The sequence below is a fragment of the Mesitornis unicolor genome, unplaced genomic scaffold, assembly GCF_000695765.1.
Source record: "Mesitornis unicolor isolate BGI_N332 unplaced genomic scaffold, ASM69576v1 scaffold48885, whole genome shotgun sequence".
NCBI lineage: Eukaryota > Metazoa > Chordata > Aves > Mesitornithiformes > Mesitornithidae > Mesitornis > Mesitornis unicolor.
This window is the reverse complement of record NW_010187107.1, coordinates 28,006-47,427: the sequence shown is the minus strand read 5'-3', so window position 1 is coordinate 47,427 and position 19,422 is coordinate 28,006. Positions and strand designations below refer to the sequence as shown.

General features: G+C 40.0%; 1 protein-coding gene across 1 annotated transcript; it reads left to right on the top strand.

The window, feature by feature from the left end:
• The first annotated feature begins 58 nt into the window (after positions 1 to 58).
• LOC104541301 (ATP-dependent RNA helicase DDX3X) lies at positions 59 to 18,128 on the top strand. Its single transcript, XM_010185334.1, has 17 exons — positions 59 to 181; positions 1,265 to 1,322; positions 2,346 to 2,396; positions 8,552 to 8,675; positions 9,846 to 9,986; positions 10,072 to 10,171; positions 10,749 to 10,884; positions 11,312 to 11,397; positions 11,995 to 12,093; positions 12,169 to 12,329; positions 12,524 to 12,668; positions 12,774 to 12,918; positions 13,237 to 13,418; positions 13,509 to 13,626; positions 14,057 to 14,213; positions 15,153 to 15,277; positions 15,603 to 18,128. Exons 1-17 carry the CDS (start codon positions 59 to 61, stop codon positions 15,683 to 15,685), a joined length of 2,034 nt encoding a protein of 677 aa, XP_010183636.1. The 3' UTR covers positions 15,686 to 18,128.
• The last annotated feature ends 1,294 nt before the right edge of the window (positions 18,129 to 19,422 follow it).

Below are 19,422 nucleotides of genomic sequence, written 5' to 3'. Positions count from 1 at the left end.
TGCTCCCTGCTGCGCTGAAAATCCGAACCCGCAGTGCCGGCTGCACCGCCGCACTGAGATGGCGGCCGCGCCGGGCTTCGTCGCTGCGCCATCTCCGAGATCAGATTTTTTTGCTAGTGTTGCCTCCACGGTGGAGGTCCAGTACGAGAAGATTTACTCCTCACTTCTGTTGACTGTTCCTGTAGGGCCACTTTTACCTTGTCCAGTCCTTGTTTTTGTTTCTTTTTCAAATAAGAGTCATTCTTTAGCCTCATGTTGATGCTTGGAACAACTAAGGAGATCAGATTTTAAGTAGTAGCTTTAAAGGGGATGATACGAGGCCTGCTGTGTGAGTATTTTTCAAGAATCTGAATGTCCTGAACGGCAGCACAACGCAATTGCACATCTAGAAGGGCAGTGCTTTAGGATCTTTGCTTTGGGTTGAGTTAGGTCATACTGGAAGACACTTGTGCAATTGGTCTTGCATAGAATTTAGTTGTGCTTAAATATATCTTACTGTTATTCCCAAATAAATTTCTAATCTTGTCATGCAGGCAATCAACTGTAATAAGCTGTTGCTTAAAATTTGTGAGTTGCCCAGTGCCCTTTCTGAAAAGAGTTTGTATTGTGTTTGACCTAAAATATTTGGGTTACATGCTGGTAGTGCCTGAACTGAAATATCTTTTGGTAGACTTTTTTGGGAGATTAAAGGCTGTAAATGAAGTTTTAGAACAGCAAATAAAAAAATTGTATCTGCCAAAGTACTTGTAGGAGGAAGTCACCTGATGTTTTGTTAGCAATAGCTGCCTCAGATGTGAAGGCGCATGTTGCAGTAGTGTTGATACAGTGTAAAGAAGTAGCTGAGTCTCTGCAAGTGAAGTGCCTAACTGAATTGATATTATTTGGGCTGCTGTACTCTCTGTAGACCTAAAAAAATAAAAATGCTATTGATCTCAATTGGAATGCATTTGAGTGGGCTGAAAGAGTACTTAAAATGGCTCTTTGGTGGTATTTGATTTGGTGGGTGTAAGATACTGTTTTAGCCTTGCTGCCCGTGTGGTGCATGTTGATTGGTGGATGTGAAGACACAACAGGGTGGTATAACCTTGAGTGCTAACTATGGTTTTGGTTCTCCTTTACAGGAGATGTAACTGATGCTATAAACAAACTCTTTTGCCACAGTAACTTGTTGGAACACTGCTGGCTTTCAATAAGCAAAAGGTTTTTTTGTATCATAGCATAAATTCATGATATAACATGTTAATACTTGTTTTATTTTTTCTAGTTTTCTGGTCTAGACTTGAATTCCTCAGACTCTCAGAGTGAAGGAAGCTCTTCAAGCAGTAAGTATATGCGAGTTCTGCAACTTACAAACACAGTTTTAGAAATAAGGGCTTGTAGCTGTGAAAAGTAACTTTTGAAGCAAATACTCAGAGGCTGATGGGGAAGTTGATGAGATTTCTACTTGCCTGCTCTGAAAATGCTATATACTTTAGGTAGGAGCACTTAATTTAGCAGAGAAGTGGTGTGTGTAAATTCCTTATGTACTTTTAACTTGACAGAACTTAGTGTTCTGAATTTGTCCCAGATTTTGTGTTGCCTCTAGTCAAAACAGCTGAGGCCACTGGTTGTAGTAGTAATGTGATGATCTGTCTTCTCAAAGCATCCAGCTAGAGTTGGAATGTTTGAAGATAAGTTTAAATAGTTAGCTGTACTAATCCTAATTCATTGAGTAGAATTTCTGTTCCCTGATATGTAATCCTTAAGGACCTTAAGAAGACAGAGGAATCTTCCAGGAATTCACATTTAGCTTGTGCCTGGAAACATTCTGATTCATGTTGTTTAGCAGACAGAGGCTTCTGGATTGTAGATGAAGAATGCTATTCAGAGGCAGTTATGTGTGGCTTCTGGTTTGATCTGAGCTGAACCGATAGTGATGGTTGAATTTAAGGGGAAGGAAAAATACTGGTAGTAATAATACTGTGAGTGCCAGTACTTCAGTGACAGTAAAAATCTCAAGCTGCTCAAATATCTGGCACCAGGTTAAGTCTTACTGAATTCCAAGAAGACAGACTCACCAGAGACATAAAGGGCATGTGTGGCTTGGTCAAAGAAAGGAAGACATCTGTGCCTTAAAAAAAAAAAGGCAACTACTTAAATGAGTATGCAGGAACTTAATCTCCAGTGAGTTTGTCCTCTGAGAGAAGGATATTAAGTGCTTTATTAAAGGCTCTTGTTTAAAGACACTGCAAGAGGCCTTAAATAAGCTTGTGAGGGAGACAACTTTTTTTCTGTTGGAAAGGCTAGTATCTCAGAAGGTGCTAATGCTGCAGTCTTGTAACACCTACCTTTCTTTTGTCCTTTAGAAGGCCGATACATTCCTCCTCACTTGCGGAACAGGGAAGCTTCAAAACAGGGTATGTATTAGAAAATACAGTGGCAGTGCTTTAACTGGCTCTTGGCCTGCTTCTAGGGACAGACTGTTAAAGGCTTTGACAGCACCATTAAAGGTGATGATACAGAATGCTCGACTGTTTCTGTGTGAAACGCTGCAGTGTAATCTGCTTTTGCTGTGCTGTTCTTCCTTCCTTCACAAGGTTATTCTAAGCTCTGACTGGCAAAATATCTAAGCAATTAACTGCTACTGAAGCAAGGTGGAGTCTCCCATTTTAACTTGGCTAGTTCTGCAATCTTGAGTATCAGTTTTAACAGATCTTGGAAGTATCAGGTTTTTCAGCTTCAAACTGTGATGTGGAACTTGTAACCAGCTTCATATGTACAAATAGCACAGTTTCACTTGGTAAATGGTTGTTTTATGCAACTTGCTCTTAACTACATAGTATGAGAAGTAAATGTTGTGCTTGTTTAACTTTTTGTAGTCTTTATGGAAGCTGCAAGAGTAGTTGCAGAAGGAAATGTGGGATGCTGGTGCATGAAACAAAAATACCTGACCAGTCTCGGGTGTGTGTTTATACGGGGGAGTTTGTGCTGAGAAACTTCCTTCATATGTTGCCCTTGGTTTTCTAAACAAAACATACTAAAGAACGAAAAGTCTCTGGAGTTCTTCAGTGAAGTAAATAGTGTAAGATAAAGATTGTAGATAATGCAGCATGCATTATCATCATGTCTAATAACTAGTCTAGGTAGAAGCATTTCCTCTAAGACCTACTGAAATACTGGAATGGAGGAACTAAAATGATTTCTGCTACACTACAACTTAGGGAAGACATAAACCTCATCTTTTTCTAAAGTGATGGTCTTTCAGAGGTCCTCTTTTCAGTACTGCAAGAGGACTCCTTTCATTAAGAGTGGGTGGGAGGGTAATATTGAAGTATATGTTGGTAGATCTCATAGTGCTGCTGGAGCTATGTAACTTAAATTTTGACTAGATGAAAAATACACCACTCCAGTTTTATGTAATTTGAAGAAACAGATCAGTCTGACTTTGTCTTGCTTATGCATGTGTCCAAGCTAGTGTGTGGTGTGGTTTTTGCTTTGGTTTTTTTGGTTGTTTGGTAGGCTTTTTTTTTAAACCTAAAAGAAGCATGGCCTAAGGCACCAAATAATGAACAGTCTGTTGTGAGAGCAGAATGTTGTGGGGAGAGTAGAGGGACTGGTTCACAGCTCAAGCCTTTGAAGTTCCTGATGACATTAGCCTCAAATGTGAGCAGTCCTTCAAGAAATCGACCAGCTAATCCTGAGAGTAATGTGCAGGTTTCTGAAAAGCATGAAGCAGCTTAAAGTTGGCTTGTGGATATTTGCTGTTTGTAGATTTCCTTTCACTGTATGGTAATTTGTCCCAAACTCCAGTTTAATCTTTGGGGATACTGGATATGGAGGGATATTTTAGTCATAACCTTGAGTTCGTATCACAACCTTTTATGTATAGGGCTGTGTTGTGACTTAGGGCTGGGCTGATCACTAAATCCTGGACAGACATGCTCTGTTAACCCCTCTCCCCTCCCCAGAAGGGAAGAGAAAAGAGAGTAAGGGAGAGAGACTTTACGGGTTGGGAAATAAAAAACTAACAGATTTAATAAAATAATAGTAGTAATACTACAGGATAATAATGTAAATAGGAAAATAACGAAATATATACAGATATGTACAAATATAAATACAAAACAATTATAAAATCCTCTCCCCTGCCCTCCCCCAATGATGATGACATCACCAGAGGCTCTGGAGCAGGGCACTGGAAAAGTCCCAGTCCGGATTCAGCAGCAGGTGTGAGCAGGTTGCAGGAACAAATCGGGATCAGAGGCAGATGAATTAGCAGGGTTCTGCTTGGACTTTGACCATTGAAGGGGTCAAGATGGAAGGAAGAGTCCAAGAACGGAAAGGTTGAGACCCTCATGATCCCTTGGCTTTATACTGAGTATGACGTATGTGGGATGGAATACCTGATTGGTCAGTTTTGGGTTTGCTACTCCCAGTAGGTGCAGAACAGCATCCATGGTGAGACAGTGGCCTTGTGATTATCACTTGTAGCAGTGCACACTGTCTGGATAAACATGCTGCTAGTTTCAGCAGATTCAGCCACTTAGAAGAGACTGAGCTGAAAAGTAAAATCACTAAGTAGAAAGTCAGTTCTACTTAGCTCAAACCAAGACAGACTATTACTGTCATCATTTCTACGCGGCACCGGAGCTCAAACACGTAATGTACATGTGATCACATGTAGCTTTTCAAGTGCTTCAGGCTTCATCTTTCAGAAGGATAAACTTATATTTGACACATGGCTTATTCAATTAATAAAGCACAGGCTGCCACCTTTCTTTGGTATATGTAACATTTCAAAACTTAACTTAAACCCTCTCTGAGTACTGTACTGCTAGACTCCTCGTGGCTCCCTGTGAACTGGGTTCACAATGGCTATATGGAAAAGCTATAATTCCAGCTCGGGTTGTGTACTGAGAAGCAAAGTGGGTATCATCAGCACAGCGATGTAAAGCTGAGCTGTTTTATAGGATGATTTGGAGTCTGTTAACACAGTTGTACTTTCATAAAAGTAGTTTTTGCTTCTGTGATACACAGCTAAATTAATGATTGCTTCTTCAGCTGTGTTGAAGCTGTTTTGTACAGCTCCTTGAAATCTTTAGCAACAGATATTTCAAGGTTTAGATATTAACAAGCAACAGGCAGAAGAGACCAGATAGTAGTAGTATTTGACCATGTAACAAAACTATTGATGCAGCTTTACAGGTGTAGTAACCTGATAAAAAAATTGATGTAAAAATTAGTTAAACTTCTTGGTGGAACTGTACTTCAGTAACCCAGTAGAACTGTCTTGCTCACATAACATGAGATTGTGGACTTCACTGAAGTGTTAATTCACTGTTACTGCATTCAGAAACTTAAAGTTTTGTTGTTTTTTTTTTCCCTGTGTGGTGTTCCCTTAGAAATGCTGTAGAAACATATAGTGTATAGCTTCTTGCTTGGGGTTCTTACTTTCCTCTATAGCTGATGACAGTATAGTAGTTCATAGACACTATTAAAGTTGCACAATGGGCTTACTTGCAGGTAAGTTAAGAAATCTTTTAAGGCAATGGACTTAATACTTTAAAGCTGTTTGCTGTGTTAAGAGCTGAGCATCTTAATTTTTTTTGAGTAGGTATTGACAGGGGAAGCCTGCTAAGTGATCCAGACATCTTGTTTAAAGCTTTTATAGTGCTTTTTTCAGCTTACTCCTTTTATACACCATCAGATCTGTCCCTATTGCAATACTAATATGTTAGCTTTGTACATGGGATCAAGACAACACAACTGCAGGAAATCAGAGCATGCATAAAAGTAGGTCCTTAGTTTACTTAATGGCAGTTCTGTTTTTCAGCTGTTGAAGCTATTGAGCTCAATATGCAGTGCTGCCTAGTCTAAAGTGTCCTTTCATAAACTTGACAACAATAAAACTAGGTGTCAATTTCTTGTTAAATTTCCTGGAAGCTGCTCTTGGATGTCTAAAGTCTAACCTGATCTCATCAAGGAGTAGATGTTAACGTTCTTTTCCAACCTAAAGGATCCTGTGATTCTAGCTATTCCTGGTGCCTTCCCCCCCCCAAAAAAAAAAAATAAAAAATTGCTGCTGCATGTAGTGGCTTTTCAAGTAAGCTGACAACAATTGGTGTTAAAACTTCGTAAAGTGAGAATTTAAATGCTGATTGAGGAGAAGTGTTGACAATTCTACTGCTTTTGTATGTGCATCTATACAGATTTTTACTTTAAAAAAAAAAAAAGTGCCGTGACGTTTTAAGGAACTTTGTTATAATTCTGACATAGTCTTGTCATGCTTATTTTAGAGAGGTCAATCTATGGTCTGTTCTGGGTTGTCTTAGTGCATTTGATTTTAGTGACCCTAATTCTCAAGCAGGTTGTTAAGACTTGGTCTAAAAGTTGCAGCACTACCTTAAAGAAAAATAATGGCAAACTGCCAGCTTTAGCACCTGAGGTGGTAACAAGTGAGGTAAGTAGACTTGCTTTGTATGCCATTTGGAGTATAAAATTTTGACTCCTTTCTGAACTTCTCAGACTCGGTAGAAGATGTTAATGTAGTACAGAGTCAGCTCAATTTTTTCACTAGTGAGAAACTACTTTTATATTTTCCTAAAGATTGCTTTGTCAGTACCACTGCTGTTAGATCTCTCGGTGGAATGACATATCCAAATACTTTTTTACTATGGTTTGAAGGGTACTCATACTGAAATCCGGATCTAGATGCCTTCTAAACAAGCTTCAAATCACTGAAGCAATTATGGTACTTCTGATTTTCTGTCTGCAGTCTTTCTGTGTGAAGTTAACTTATCCTTAAGGACTAAATTTACTTCTGAAAGCACTTCTAGGTCTTGAAGCATTCTGCAATCTTCTGTGCTAGTAAATGTCATGCATGGATTATTTTTGCTGTCTGCTTCAGTTGGCCAGACCAAATGAGTTATCGTTACCACACTAGTTTTTAAGGTTCCCGTGTGACTAGTGCATGTCTGGATTCTGGGGAGTAGAATTTCTTAAAAAAAAAAAAGTCTGTGGGAAGGGGAATGACACTCTCCTGAGAACATGTAACTAGCTGGGGTGATTGTTGTTGCAGAGCTTTCTCAGAGGGATAGGGCCTCAAAGAACCCCTTTCTTTAGAAGTAATTCTGTTCCTTCTATTGTCTGGTGCATAGGTCTTGACTGGTTTTGTGCTGTGAAGCTGGCAAAAGCATGCTCACTAATAGTAACATTATTTGTTTATTTGGTTAATTATTTCACTTATTATTAAAGATGATTAAGGGAGTGGAGCATCTCCCTTATGAGGAAAGGCTGAGGGAGCTGGGTCTCTTTAGTTTGCAGAAGAGGAGACTGAGGGGAGACCTCATTCATGTTTATAAATATTTAAAAGGTGAGTGTCAGGAGGATGGAGCCAGGCTCTTCTCGGTGACAAACAATGATAGGACAAGGGGTAATGGGCACAAGCTGGAACACAGGAGGTTCCACTTAAATTTGAGAAGAAACTTCTTCTCAGTGAGGGTGACAGAGCACTGGACCAGGCTGCCCAGAGAGGTTGTGGAGTCTCCTTCTCTGGAGACATTCAAAACCCGCCTGGACGCCTTCCTGTGCAACCTCATCTAGGTGTTCCTGCTCCGGCAGGGGGATTGGACTGGATGATCTTTTGAGGTCCCTTCCAATCCCTAACGTTCTGTGATTCTGTGATTATATGTCAGAATGCCGTAGCTGAGATGCTGGTTGGGTCATGTTTTCAAACTTGTGAAGGTTGGAACTCAATCAGAATTACTAAGTTCTTGGTTTAGTAGTACCAGAGCAGTGTAGTATCAAAGAACTCCATACTGCTCTATGCTTCTGCCTACCTCCCAGCCCCTGGTAACTGAGTAAAGTAAGGCTGTTTACTTTATGGTTTTAGCAAGCTGATGTACTCTGTATTCTGCTTGGTCCTTTTGCTTTGAGTTAACATACCAAAGTAGGCATCTACTATAGGTAGGTGTAAAGTGCTGTGGAAAAACTGTGTAGTAATTTATTGTGAGGAACTCCGTATTCCTTCTTTCTGCAGGATGCTGTTAATATGTCTGAGCCTGTGTAGCTCAGATTGTTTTGTGTACTTGCACTATGATGAAACATTGTAAGTTCTGCATGGATTTCTAACAGGAGGGCTAAGGCCATTTATTAATCTCTATAGAGGCCTTGTTAACCTCACAAAAATTAAATGCATTGTCAAGTATGCGTGGTGAAATTGGAGAGAGAATGTAGATTAGGTTTGGCAAGACTTAGTGTCTTAATGCTTTCTCTGATACCCGTATTTTCAGAGTGGGCAAACTAAATATTAGCCCTAAGGCAAGTGCAGTGTTTCAAAAATACACTTCTGCATGAGTGGAGGAGTATCAGCAAGTTCTGATAGGCAATAAGAAATGCTTAGTGCCTATTTTAGTAAGTTTTAACGTCTGTACATCTTCCAGTCTTGAAGGACTGCCTGCTTTTCAATCCTGTAGACCTTCCAGTGAAGACTCACTGGACAAAAATCAGTTTTTTCATGTAAAAGCCTAGACCATGTAATGTAATGTATGACTAAAATATCTTTCTCTATTAGGTTTTGATAGCGGTGGCTGGAGTTCTAGCAGAGACAAGGATGCGTACAGCAGCTTTGGTGCACGGTCTGACCGTGGAGCAAAATCAAGCTTCTTTGACCGTGGAAATGGATCAAGAGGAGGAAGGCAAGTAGTTTGTTGTCTGGGTGGTGCGTTCAAAGCCTGTCTCAGTTCTAGTAGTGCACTTGTAATCTTGATGTTTAGAGTTCTAGGTGTGAACAGCAGGATAAGGTAGGAGGAATCTGGGAGGGGAGGAGGAAGCGAGAGAGCCTTGCTTTTAAAGCTACATGAGTTGAAGGATGGGAAACTTGCATGTGTTGAAAAATGTGCACTATAGTCTACCAGCAGACACTCACTGCAGCTGTAGTGATTTGTTGACTTAACCATTTCACCAAAAAAGTCCTAGGTGGGTGGCTACATCCAGAGAAATAATGAAAAGCTGTTGGGAGCACATAAAATACTTCAGAATTGATTTTTTTTTTTAATTTCAGTTTTTTTTCTTGTTCAAAAAGTGTAGTTAATACAACTGGGTGAGACTCTTGCAGGTTCTCTACCTTACTTGATCAGTCTTACACACATCATGCGTTGTATGCACAAGTGTGGTGAGAGTGACCTTTATCGACTAGTAAAGCTGACGCTAGTCCTGTATCCAGACTTTTCTCAAACATGATTTGCCAGACCAAAAACTTAACAGTTGAGGTAAGGATTTTTTCCACCTTCTTTCTGAGTCAGTAATACAGGTGAGCTCCCTCTTTATAAAATAATGTGACGTGTAATTGAGGTATTTAGTTTGGTCACATATGTGGTGGGGGAATAAAGGAACAAACTGCAGCACTTGAGGGTTTGTCTGGATGTGGGAGACCTATGTGAAATAAGGCACAGAGAAAGAGGGGAGTACCAGACAAGGTCTCCCAAGAGATTTGAGCAGAGCTCCCTACAGAAAATGGCAAAGACTGAGCAACTTGAGTTGCAGTTCTACTGGCACATGACTGGTTCTTTACAATTGTTGCACTTAAATAAAAATTTTGATACAAGGTTCAGTATGTTAGACTAAACTGAGCTGTGAAATCATGACAAACTCCTGTCTGTGACAGAGGAACATGACTTAGTCTGATGGCTGGGACTAAACTCAGTTCATAGGTCAAGAAGCAAGTACAGATAATCTGATGGCTTTGGATATTTCTACAGTTGTATATGTATACAGAGCATACACTATTAGATTATTCTAGCTTTAATTTTGCATGTCAGAAAATCCTGTTGTGTGGGAATGGTGGCCTAATATTTTGCTGTGCTTAGGTATGAAGAGCGTGGAAGAGGTAGCGACTATGATAGGAGTGGCTTTGGTAGATTTGACCGTGGTGGGAATAGCCGCTGGTCTGACAAATCAGATGAAGATGACTGGTCAAAGCCTCTTCCGCCAAGTGAACGCCTGGAACAGTAAGTAATGGAGAATAGTGTAATGTCACATGACGGGGTCAGTTGAAATGTCTAGCAAGTAAAATCATTTCTCTTCTGTTTTTAGAGAGCTCTTTTCAGGAAGCAATACTGGCATTAACTTTGAGAAATACGATGACATTCCTGTTGAAGCAACAGGCAGCAACTGTCCTCCACATATTGAAAGTGTAAGTTTTGTTGTGTTATTTTTGCAGTCTGGTTTGCTGGTGTATATAACAGTGACTCTTCTGCATGTCAAATTTGATGTCAGGCTCTTTTAAGTTTAAAGAGGAAAGGAAACAGTCTTGCCTTCCTTACAGCTAAGCTGTTTTGCAGAGAAGGGTTGCATATGATGAACTAAGACATGAGAGAACTTGTGTAACCTTGTTCAGTTAACACTTGTAGCTCACATTTAACTATGTGACTTGACTTGAAAAGGTAAACATGTAAAGCAGGAAACATTCCTGGAGATGCTGGTTTGTTGGAGCAGCTGCCTCTAGCACATAAGCATTGTGTTATGCTGGGCATAGTATGCTAGTGTAGTCTGCACTTAGAGCTTGGCTGGCTTTTTAAGAATCACTTGCATGACTGTACTAAGTAGCTGCTAGACTCTAGGTAACTAGCTCCTAAATATATGTAAACTTAAAAGGCAAGATCTATAGGAAGAGATGAAATAAAAGGTACTTTATTTCTTGGATTGAATGATGTGTTCCATGGCGGCTGAAGGGAAAGATCCCCATCTTACTTGTTTTAAATGTCTTACAGTTCAGCGATGTTGACATGGGAGAAATTATTATGGGCAACATTGAGCTCACACGCTATACCCGTCCTACTCCAGTCCAGAAACACGCAATACCTATTATTAAAGAAAAGAGAGACTTGATGGCCTGTGCTCAGACAGGTGAGTTAGTAACTCTCTACTGTGTAGTTTCTCTCATTAGGAGAAGGGTGTTGTATTCCTTAAGCTACTGGTAAGAGGGCCTGTGAGGTAGTACAACTTCCTGTTCAGAGTATACCTGTGGTGTTGGAAACTAATTAGCTTTAGAGTCTTGCAACTGCTTTAGATGTGGCTTGACTGTATTTACTGTCTTGAGGGAAATGTTCATGGCTTAAATCACATTAATGTCAGGGTTTTGTGGTACTGAGTGGGGTAAGTCTTTTGTAGGTAAAATACTGGCTAAGGGAGTGCACTCCAGTGGCATAGGTAGTATCCATATACTAGTGCAGGTGCTACTGGGAATACGCTAGTGATAGAGGGTGAGTGCTATAGTTGATGGTACAGTAGCTTTAAAAACAACTATTAGTAATACTGAGTTGTGTCCTCATAGGGTCTGGGAAAACAGCTGCATTTCTTCTACCGATTTTGAGCCAGATCTATGCAGATGGCCCTGGTGATGCCTTGAGAGCAATGAAGGCAAGTATTCAAATACCCTGTCCTATAACTAGTTTGTATTTTTGCCCTGTATAGTGACGTCTGCTACTGAACACATTAAATGTCATTATGTTGGGTATGATAGGCAAGCCTCTCAACTAGAGGACTTCAGCTATTTTCCTCGAAAAATTTTCCTGTGGACCACTTTTTCTACTGAAAGAGTTGATCTGTGTAACTGGCTGGAGAAAAGATTGCTTACAAGTGTTTTTTGTGTTGCCTAAGCTTTAAAGACACTTCCTTTGTTACAAAAAAGCTGTTTGGTCAGACATGTCTATATTGTAGTGGTTTCAGAATAGGAAGTGACTGCTTCTTAAGTTAGGGAACACAGTGCAGGTTGTAGAGACCAAGCTTGTGCAGCTATGTTGCTGTTAACTTGTTAACCAACTGCTGAGTCTTGGGTACTGTAGTAGGGTAAAGCCTTGAGGTGCAGTGCTTAAACCAGGTTGGCTCTAAGCCATGCTTCTTTTCTCTTGTTAAGACAAACTTGGTGTCTTGTCTTCAATATTGCTTATAGTAGCTGTTTTAATTCCCCTTGTGTTTGGGGTACTCATTCCAAGTATTGGCTTTTTATTTCTTCAGGAGAATGGAAGGTATGGGCGCCGTAAGCAATATCCAATCTCACTGGTCTTGGCTCCCACTAGAGAACTGGCTGTGCAGATCTATGAGGAAGCCAGAAAGGTATATCTCGGAGTTCATAATTACAAAATAGCTTAAGTATAGTTTTTCTTTGAGCTAACTTACTTTGTTCTATAGTTTGCATACCGTTCCAGAGTTCGGCCCTGTGTTGTATACGGTGGTGCAGACATTGGTCAGCAGATACGTGACTTGGAACGTGGATGTCACTTGCTTGTAGCAACTCCAGGACGACTGGTTGATATGATGGAGAGGGGAAAGATTGGACTGGATTTCTGCAAGTAAGTAAAGTGTTCTTGTCCATATGCAAATTATTTGATAACTGGAAACTTACCTTTTAAGTCAGATCTAGAGTTAATACTTAAGTTCTAGCTTTCAGACTTTAAACATCTAGTTGAGAACTTGTGGTCCAGTGTCTGTGCTAGGTTACAGCTCCAAGGAAAACTGAAGAATAACCTTTTTTATTACTACTTAGGTACCTAGTGCTTGATGAAGCTGACAGAATGCTTGATATGGGGTTTGAACCTCAAATTCGTCGAATTGTTGAACAAGACACTATGCCTCCAAAGGGTGTTCGCCATACCATGATGTTCAGTGCTACTTTCCCCAAGGAAATCCAGGTACTTCACAAAACTTTAAAGTATTTTAGCAGCTCATAGGGCCAAATCCCTTTTCTGAAAGGAGGGAAAAACTGATTTGTTATTTTTTTTCCTTGCCTTTTTTAGATGCTTGCTCGTGACTTCCTTGATGAATATATCTTTCTGGCTGTTGGCAGAGTGGGTTCTACATCTGAGAATATCACACAGAAAGTAGTATGGGTGGAAGAGTCAGACAAACGATCATTTCTGCTTGACCTGCTAAATGCCACAGGTAAAGACCAGTTTCAGATCAGCAAATAAAGCAAGATTCAAATGAGGCAAATCTAATGACTTAAGTTTAAGAATTTATTCTGCTTAGTAGACGAATGAAAGGATGTTTCCTTAACATGCAGTGAATCTTTTGCACTGGCTAATATGTCAGTTTTAAGCTGCTGTGTAAGCTCTTCTTGTAATTTAAAATTGGGAGGGAGGTGTCCAGTGTCTTCAGTTTAGCATAAACAAGAGCTGAGAACTAAAACTGCATTTTACTAGGTGTTGGAGCCAAGTATTTGTAGAGCTTTTTCCTAACCTGTGCTTTAATTATTCTTAGGCAAGGATTCCTTGACGCTGGTGTTCGTGGAAACTAAAAAGGGTGCAGATGCTCTTGAGGACTTTCTGTATCATGAAGGATATGCCTGTACAAGTATACATGGAGATCGCTCTCAAAGAGACAGAGAAGAAGCACTGCACCAGTTCCGTTCGGGCAAAAGCCCGATTCTCGTGGCCACAGCAGTAAGTCACATGTCCAGTGCTACAGACAGTAAGCATATTACTTGACCTGTGGAATTTTACTAAGATTTGACTTAATCCTTTAACCACTAGGTAGCAGCAAGAGGACTGGATATCTCAAATGTAAAGCATGTCATAAACTTCGACTTGCCAAGTGACATTGAAGAGTATGTACATCGTATTGGTCGTACAGGCCGTGTAGGAAACCTTGGTAAGTATGATCTAAAATTTCCCTAGACAGCACTTCATACCTGAGTTGAGAGGTGTAGTAGTATTGGCTGAGTAGCGAATTCAGACTAAGTACTCAAGAGAAGCCCACGTGCTGCCTTCTGTGACCAGAAGCCTGGTCACTGCTGTCCAAGTCAGTGTCAAGTAACCAGCTTCTTCAGCTGGTGCTTTTGTTGCTATTAAAATGCTCTGATTCTGTGTGTAAGCTTGGTATCTTCTGTGTCTCTCAGTAAATAGCCAGGGTTTTTGTGACTAGTTGGTGTGGAATAATGGTCTTAAACAGTTTTCAGGTAATTCCAGTGTTTTCCAGCTTGGCCATATGGATACTGTACTTGTTACAGCTGCAGGTGGAGTGGGTTTAAGTCTTGTAATGTGCTTGCTTTGTGTGGGCTAAAACAGAACGTTTACTTCAGGTCTTGCCACCTCATTCTTCAATGAGAGGAACATAAACATCACCAAGGACTTGCTTGATCTTCTTGTTGAGGCTAAGCAAGAAGTACCATCTTGGCTGGAAAACATGGCTTATGAACAGCATCACAAAGGAGGTGGCAGCCGTGGACGATCTAAGAGGTAATGGTCACATCTTTGGCTAAAGGTATACTTAGTTCATTGTGAGAGGCAGTTCTGTGACTTGTTTTCAATCTAAAAATACAGTTAGAGGAGGATTAATGGGTGCAGTAAAAACTGTCAGGTGCATCAGAAGGTGACAGCTTTGAGGTTTGGTTTTGTTCTATCTTACAATAAGGCAGTTAACCCATAAGCTTTTTCTCTCCTTAACCAGACTAGATATGGCTGAGGTAGACTTAGACCTAGCTTTAGAACTCTAGAGAGCACTTAACAGAACACTAGACATGCATACCTGCATGTTTTAGAGATACACCTTTAGCAGCTGTTTTGGAAATGTAATGCATTCCTCCTGACACGAAACAGGTAAGTTATGAGAGTTAGACTGCAGGGTTGAGGCCACTTGAGAAACAGTTTTGCTATGGAAACCTAAAATGCATTATGAGCTGGTAATACAAAGCTGTGTTTAATGGCTTAAAGGGATGGGAAGAGAAACAACTCTTCCTTTTAATGTAGTTAATGGGATATAACAAATTCTATTTTGTTGTTTGTGGTTTTTTGTCCTTCAAAAGTATGCTTGTAAAATGGTTGTCCCTGTCTACCATATGAAAGGTGATCATAAATGCATCACTTAACACTAAGATAGGTTTGGAATCTGTGAAACAGAGCACTGAATCAAATCTTACTAGGACCTGAGAAAGTAATTCTTAATATAACGTGGCAAGCTCAACATGACTGTTTAAATACTATGTGATCTTGAATACCCTTTTCAGATAGTGTTGCGATGCTTATTAACAGTGCTGTGAAATCAACACTGGTGCTGATTGTTGACTGGCTGTATTTGGTAGCTAGAAAAGAAATACAGCACTTGCATCTCAATGTCTGTGGTGCTTAAAATGCTACTGACTGTACTCAATATTTTTTTTTTCTTCCTTTATGCAGCAGTAGGTTCAGTGGCGGATTTGGTGCCAGAGACTATCGAACAAGTAGTGGTTCTGGCAGCAGTAGCTTTAGTAGCAGTCGATCAACCAGCAGCCGCAGTGGAGGAAGTGGCAGCAGAGGATTTGGAGGTAAGAAAAACTGGGCAGGCAGTACTGGCAAATACAAAACCAGATCCAAAATGTTTGCTGTAGTAAAACTTCTGGAGGTGATGTTTAAATACAAGGTCACCTGGTGCTTGTTCTGCAAAGTCTCGGCATCCTTCTTGGATCTAGGCTAGTGTAAGCTACTTGCCTTCCCAGAATTTTAGCTTCCTGTGTGTATTTGACTACTTCTGGGGTGGGTTTCCCTTAATAGTCAATAGGCATCTTGTCTGTGCCCTGGGCTGCTTTCTTGTGTGAAAGGTGCAAGTCTTGAGCGGGTTAATTAAGCATCACTTTCTCTTGCCTTTCATAGGTGGTGGTTATGGAGGCTTCTACAACAGTGATGGATATGGAGGAAACTATAACTCCCAGGGGGTTGACTGGTGGGGCAACTGAATCTGCTTGCAGCAGATATCCTACCAAACAAGCTAATATGGAAACCACATGTAACTTAGCCAGACTATACCTTGTGTAGCTTCAAGAACTCGCAGTACATTACCAGCTGTGATTCTCCACTGAAATTTTTTTTAAGGGAGCTCAAGGTCACAAGATGGAAATAAAGGAACAAGTAGCCCTATCTTGAAGGTGGTTTTGAAGACTCTATTGCTGTAGTCAGGATTAACTCCCCTCCCACCCATTCCCACCCAGAAACTGCATTTATGATTTTGTGACTGAGGATCATTTGTTTGTTAATGTACTGTGCCTTTAACTTTAGACAACTTTTATTTTGATGTCCTGTTGGCTCAGTAATGCTCAAGATATCAATTGTTTTGACAAAATAAAAATTACTGAACTTGGGCTAAAATCAAACCTTGGCACACAGGTGTGATACAACTTAAACAGGAATCACTGATTCATCCATAATATTACAAAGAAAAACTTATGCGGTAGCCTGCATTAGGGCTTTTGGTATTTGCAGATCTGAAAAATAAAACATCTTGAAGCATATCAATGCAATTAGTTTCTAATGTGGCAAAACTGTACTAAGTTAAAGTTCTGATTTGCTCACTCTATCCTGGATAGGTACTTAGAACCTGATAGCCTTTAATAAGCCATTCCAGTCATGATGAGATGATGTATGGATACATGCATACATTAAAAGCACTGTTTTTGAAGTTAATGCAAGTAAATACAGCAATTCCTTTTTCAATATTTAGGCAGATCATTAACGTGAGCTAGCCAAATGTGGGCAGAACATTACAGGGAATGTTTAAAGGTCTGATAACTTGAAATAGTTTTTAGGAGAATTCATCTATTTAGACTTCTTAAAAATGCCTGCCATATGAAATTGAAATGGTAGAATGGCTGACCATGGCAGTGATTGGCCCTCCTTAAGGGCCTGACTGAATTTTTGGTCTAATAACGCATGCTAGTGTTGATGTTTTTTGGTCAAGAGGGTATGAACAGGAAGAATTATGCAGCAGGCTTTATTTTAATGCAGATTCACATTACTCTGTTCAAGCTGCGTGGAGATGTTAAACTGGCTTACTGTAGACTTTGTAAAATGGCTCCAGAAGAGTAACAAGCAAACCTGAGATCACAGAGGTTGGAAATGTACATAAACTGCACAAGGTTTCAATTCTGCTATTAAAGTGCAGTTTTAGTCAGTTTTAGTTGCATAGGTTTCCATTGTATTTATAGTCTGTTTATGCTAAATCTGGCCAAAGATAAGTATTGTCCACCAGAAAAATGCCTCTGCCACGTGGAATTTCTGTGCTGACTTAGTGGCCAGAGCAGTTAACAACTAATCTACAGTGGCATAGGAAAATGGCAAAAATCTCCTAAAGTGCAATAGATTTTTTCAAGTGTATTGTGCCTTGTTCTAAAACTTTTATTAAGTAGGTGCACTTGACAGTATTGAGGTCATTTGTTATGGTGCTATTTCAAGTCTAGGTTTAGGCCCTTGTACATTTTGCCCATAACTTTTTACAAAATACTTCTTTTATTGCACATTCAGAGAATTTTATATATGTCTTGTGTGCGTGTCCTTAACTTCCAATCTTATTTTGTCTCTTGGAGATTGAACGCAGCTTGTTTAAGGAGAAGGAAATAGATTCTAAAACTTATTTGGGACCATGGGAATGGTAGCTGGGAAGAAAACTTTGCACACGACAGATTTCTAGATACTTTTTGCTGCTAGTTTTGTGTAATATTTATTGAACATTTTTGACAAATATTTATTTTTGTAAGCCTAAAAGTGATTCTTTGAAAGTTTAAAGAAACTTGACCAAAAGACAGTACAAAAACACTGGCACTTGAATGTTGAATGTCACCGTATGCGTGAAATTATATATTTCGGGGTAGTGTGAGCTTTTAATGTTTAAGTCATATTAAACTCTTAAGTCAAATTAAGCAGACCCGGCATTGGCACTATAGCCATAACTTTCTGATAGTAAAACAAAAATTGGCAACTTAAAATTAAACATGCCAAGGTTTTGATACACTTGTCTTAAGATATTAATGAAACACTTCTAAACACTGATGTGAAGTGTCCAGATTCTCAGATGTTTGTTGCGTGAGTTTTGTTTAGTTGTGTGTTTTTTTTTTTCAGTGAATGTCTGGCACATTGCAATCCTCAAACATGTGGTTATCTTTGTTGTATTGGCATAATCAGTGACTTGTGCATTTTAGCAAGTTTTATCAGCCAGCAATATTTTCAGTTCAGATTCAAGGATTCAAAACAATATGCAAGAATGGATTTAAACTTGCTGAATGTGAAAATTGAACTTCAAGTCACTGTAGATTTAGAATTGCTTATTGTATTAGTTTAGATGCTAGCACTGCATGTGCTGTGCATATTCTTGATTTTATTAAAATAAAAAAGTTGAACTGCACAGTCTACTTATTTGTGAAGCGTCACTCTTCTGGTTTACAAGATACGTAGCCCAATTAGCCTCATTCATGTGCAACTCTGCAAGCAGGTGAATCTAGCGTGGTGCACATCAGTGTGCTTGTAAATGGCAGCTGGCTTAGGGTTAGAGCTCTAGCAACCTTAAAATAACCTGTGCCCCACAGTGTTGGGTACTCTAGAGAAGCTAACAAAGCACGTGTGGGTCAGATGAGGGTACCAAGTTTGGCTGTAACAGCATAGTTGGAATTTATTGAACTTGCATGCATACTTGAGTCCTCAGCCATTTGATGTTAAGGGCCTCATCTCGCTGTTGTGCCTCTGAACTTTGCAAAGGGGCCTTGTAGTAGACAGACTTAATTTTGACATCTTACCTTGACTGTTGCTGGGCAGCCTCACTGAAAAACAAGCATGTGCAGTTCTGGAAAAGTGCAGTGTGTACCCTCCTCCCTCTCCTCTAAAAAGTGTGCCCCTCCTCTTCCTTCTGTTAGCAGATGTTTTGAACTAGTTCTAAAACTAAGCTTTGGGATTAAGCCGGAATGAGGTGTTACCTGCTGGAATATCCAGGAGGATACTGTGGAAGGAATAGGTTCCGATGTTTCCAGTCCATCTTTGAAGCTAGACAAAAGTCTTGCTTTATTTGGAAGAATGTGATTAGAAAGAGCCTGGATTTGGTGTTCTGTGCTGAAATGACAGTAGAAACTGGTGAATTGCCAGTGAGTAAGGGGAGAATGCAGTGCTTGGGAACTGATCCACAGAAGTGCTGCAAATACATGGTATGGGTTGAGGACCAGTAAAGGTCTCAGGTAGTGCACATCTGTAAAAGAAATCTCTACTTTTGGTACACTGCCAATCAGTAACATGTTTGCCAGGATAGCTTGCTGGAGGATCTGCTTTGAGCACACTGACTGTGGACCACACTAAATTTGCCTGCTTTAGACTTGTATTAATTATTCAACCTCATCATGCAGGGCTTTGTGTTGTCATGCTATGTTCCTGGATGTGCAACATGCACTTAAGTTTATCTTCCGAAAGCTCTAACCTGGCAGTTTTTTCCTTCATCATGTAGCTATCCTACATGATATTTCCTACATCATGTAGCTCGAGTCCCAGAAATACAGACCCACAGTTAGAAGAGAGCAAGGTGTGCACTGTGGAGGTGGCCCATGGGACCTGGCTATCAAGTCTCAAGTGTGAAGGTTTGTACCTCGAGCATGAGGCGTGTTCCTGGCAAGGGCTGCTGCAGGAAGTGCAGGTGTGACAAGTCATAAGGCAACTGAAACTA